Source organism: Echinops telfairi, unplaced genomic scaffold (genome assembly GCF_000313985.2).
Source record: "Echinops telfairi isolate 266 unplaced genomic scaffold, ASM31398v2 ScPeMD7_443;HRSCAF=831, whole genome shotgun sequence".
In the NCBI taxonomy this organism is placed as follows: domain Eukaryota; kingdom Metazoa; phylum Chordata; class Mammalia; order Afrosoricida; family Tenrecidae; genus Echinops; species Echinops telfairi.
In genome coordinates this window covers 13,210,546-13,213,243 of record NW_022104341.1, presented here as the reverse complement: position 1 = coordinate 13,213,243, position 2,698 = coordinate 13,210,546, and the positions used below count along the sequence as shown (strand labels likewise).

General features: G+C 38.7%; 1 protein-coding gene across 1 annotated transcript in view; it reads left to right on the top strand.

The window, feature by feature from the left end:
* The window catches only part of RNPC3 (RNA binding region (RNP1, RRM) containing 3), a 27,612-nt gene that overhangs the window by 5,434 nt on the left and 19,480 nt on the right, over window positions 1-2,698 (top strand). The window contains 2 exon segments of the mRNA XM_045292022.1: window positions 652-827; window positions 2,346-2,429. Coding sequence (XP_045147957.1) covers window positions 652-827; window positions 2,346-2,429 — 260 coding nt within the window.

Here is a 2,698-nt window from a genome sequence, read left to right as displayed (position 1 = left end):
GAAGGGGGGGGATCATCCACCCTGAATTCCCTGTGTTTCCAGTTCCTATCTGTACCAGTGTACATCCTCTGGTCTAGCCAGATTTGTAGGGTAGAGTTGGGATCATGATAGTGGGGGAGGAAGAAGCATATGCTACATCGCACCCTGACTTGCTAGTTCCCCCCCATCCCCCCAGACCCTTCTTTAAGGGGTTGTCCAGTGGCCTACAAATGGGCTTTGGGTCTCCACTCCGCACTCCCCCTCTCATTCATTATGATAAGATATTTTTGTTCTGATGATGCCTGATACCTCATCCCTTCAATACCTCATGATCCCACAGGCTGGTATGCTTCTTCCATGTGGGCTTTGTTGCTTCTGAGCTAGATGGCAGCTTGTTTACCTTCAAGCCTTTAAGACCCCACATGCTATATCTTTTGATAGGCGAGCACCATCAGTTTTCTTCGGGGACTAGAGAGTTTTATTACTATTTTCGGTTGTGTGACTGATGGATTAGAAAATTTAGGTAGGTGTTAGTTTTTCTGAGTGTTAGAAATCAATCGTTTAATGCAAAATTAAAAAATTACCTCTCTAGAAGTTTAGGTAAATAAGTAGCCAAAGAAGACTGTCAACAACCAAATGTATCAACTATTTAGCATATGGTCTCGTAACAAGTGATTTTTATCGCATCATCAAACCCTCATCTTTTTTATTCTCTCATTTTTCTTTTTGAAGGCACTGACAAGACTCCATCAACTGAAACTTTTAGGTCATACTTTAGTTGTTGAATTTGCGAAAGAGCAAGATCAAGTTCACTCTCTATCGCCATCAAACACGGAAAAAAAGAAAAGGTATATAGATAGATTTTCCTAACATTTTAACGTATCAGTTATATTGTTACTGGATCATTTTTATATTAAAAAGTAAAGAATTTGAAACAGTAAATGATACAAGTTTCTTTTAATCTAATGTATTTTAAAAGATGCCTTTGATATTGTTTTCAGGGTGCTTTTGACATGTGACCCCATGTGCAGAGTAGACTGCTTCATTGGGTGTTCAAGACTGACCTTTCAGAAGCCTAGGCACCTCTGGGTGTGCTGGAACTGTAAACCTTTCCAGCCTGTAATCAAGTACTCAACCATTTGTGCTACCCAGGGATTCCTAATAGGAGCCCTGGTGGTATAGTGGGTACTGTTGGGTTGTTAACAGCAGGGTCATCAGTTTTAATCCACTAGCAGCTCCACAGGAGAAAGATGAGGCAGTCTACTCTTGTAAATGGTTACAGTCTCAGTCTTAAACTGCAGGGGCAGTTTAACCCTTACCTATACTATAGAGTCACTATGAATCAGAATCCACTCAGGAACCTAAGTGCTAGTTTAGGGTTGTTATTACTGTATTGTTGGGTTCTGAAATCAAATATGACTTGTAGTGACCCTATATGACAAAATAGAACTATCTCATAGGGCAGCAGTTCTCAACCTGTGGGTCGCAGCTCCTTTGGGGGTCGAACGACCCTTTCACAGAGGTCGACTGATTCATAACAGTAGCAAAATTACAGTTAGGAAGTAGCAACGAAAATAATTTTATGGTCGGGGGTCACCACATCATGAACTGTTTGAAAGGGTCGCGACATTAGGAAGATTGAGAACCACTGTCAGGGTTTTTGTGGCTGTAATCCTTAAGGATGTAGATCACCAGGTCATTTGTCACATTGAACCCTGAAGGGTTCAAGCTGCCAACTTTAGCAGTCTAGTGCTTAATTAACTCTTATGCCATCAGGGTTCCTAGGCTTATTAGAATTTAATGTGAAGGCAGTTGGGTGAAAAGCATTCATCTTTTCACTTGACTCCCTTTACATTCAAGTGGAGGGAAGGTGGCTAGAATTTATTAAACATAGCAAGTTGTCCTATTTAGTCATGTCCAGTGAAATCAAAGATTGATATTTCAGGGCCAGCTGTCTAGCTGTGACTCTGTTAATTGTATTACATTCACAAATGTGCTAACTATGGTCCAGGACCATCTACATCTTGTGTGAAATACAAATTTTGGAGCCCCCAGCTTAGTGAATCAGAAACTTGGAACTAAGGGTAAGAAAGGCCCTAGCAGTCTGCATTTTAACAGACTCTCCAGGTAAATATTTAATTTCTTTTTGGTTAATAAGAATTATACCGTCTTCATAGGTTTGTTGTAAATTGTTTAGTATAGTGTCCAAAAAAGAAGTATTCCATGAAAGCTCTCTGTTACTTCCCCGTATGTTCATTGGTCTTTGCTTGAGAAATGCTTGAAATCTTTTATTATGAAACTTTTTATAATGCCATGTTTGAAAAAATAAGATCCTGTATGATCAACTTTGATTTTCTGTTTTCTAGATCTGAGGAGTCTCTAGATGATGATAAAGAAAAGAAAGAGCATGATTGTTTAACAATAGAAAATGGAATTGCGCCAAACCATGGGTTAGTGTCTGTGTGTGTGTGTGTGTGTGTGTGTGTGTGTGTGTGTTTGCTTTTGGTTTTGCTCTTCTGTGTGTATATGATGCAAATAAGATAATTGAAGTTACATTTTACCATGTGTCATGTTTAGTTCTGGTATTGATTATAATTTTTGAGCTATGAGAACTTAATTGTCACTGTTTTCTGATCAAAGAACCATCTACTAAGATGTTCATGATTATAATCTCTGATAAGAACAATTATATTAAATATTTTTCTTTAAGCAACTCTTA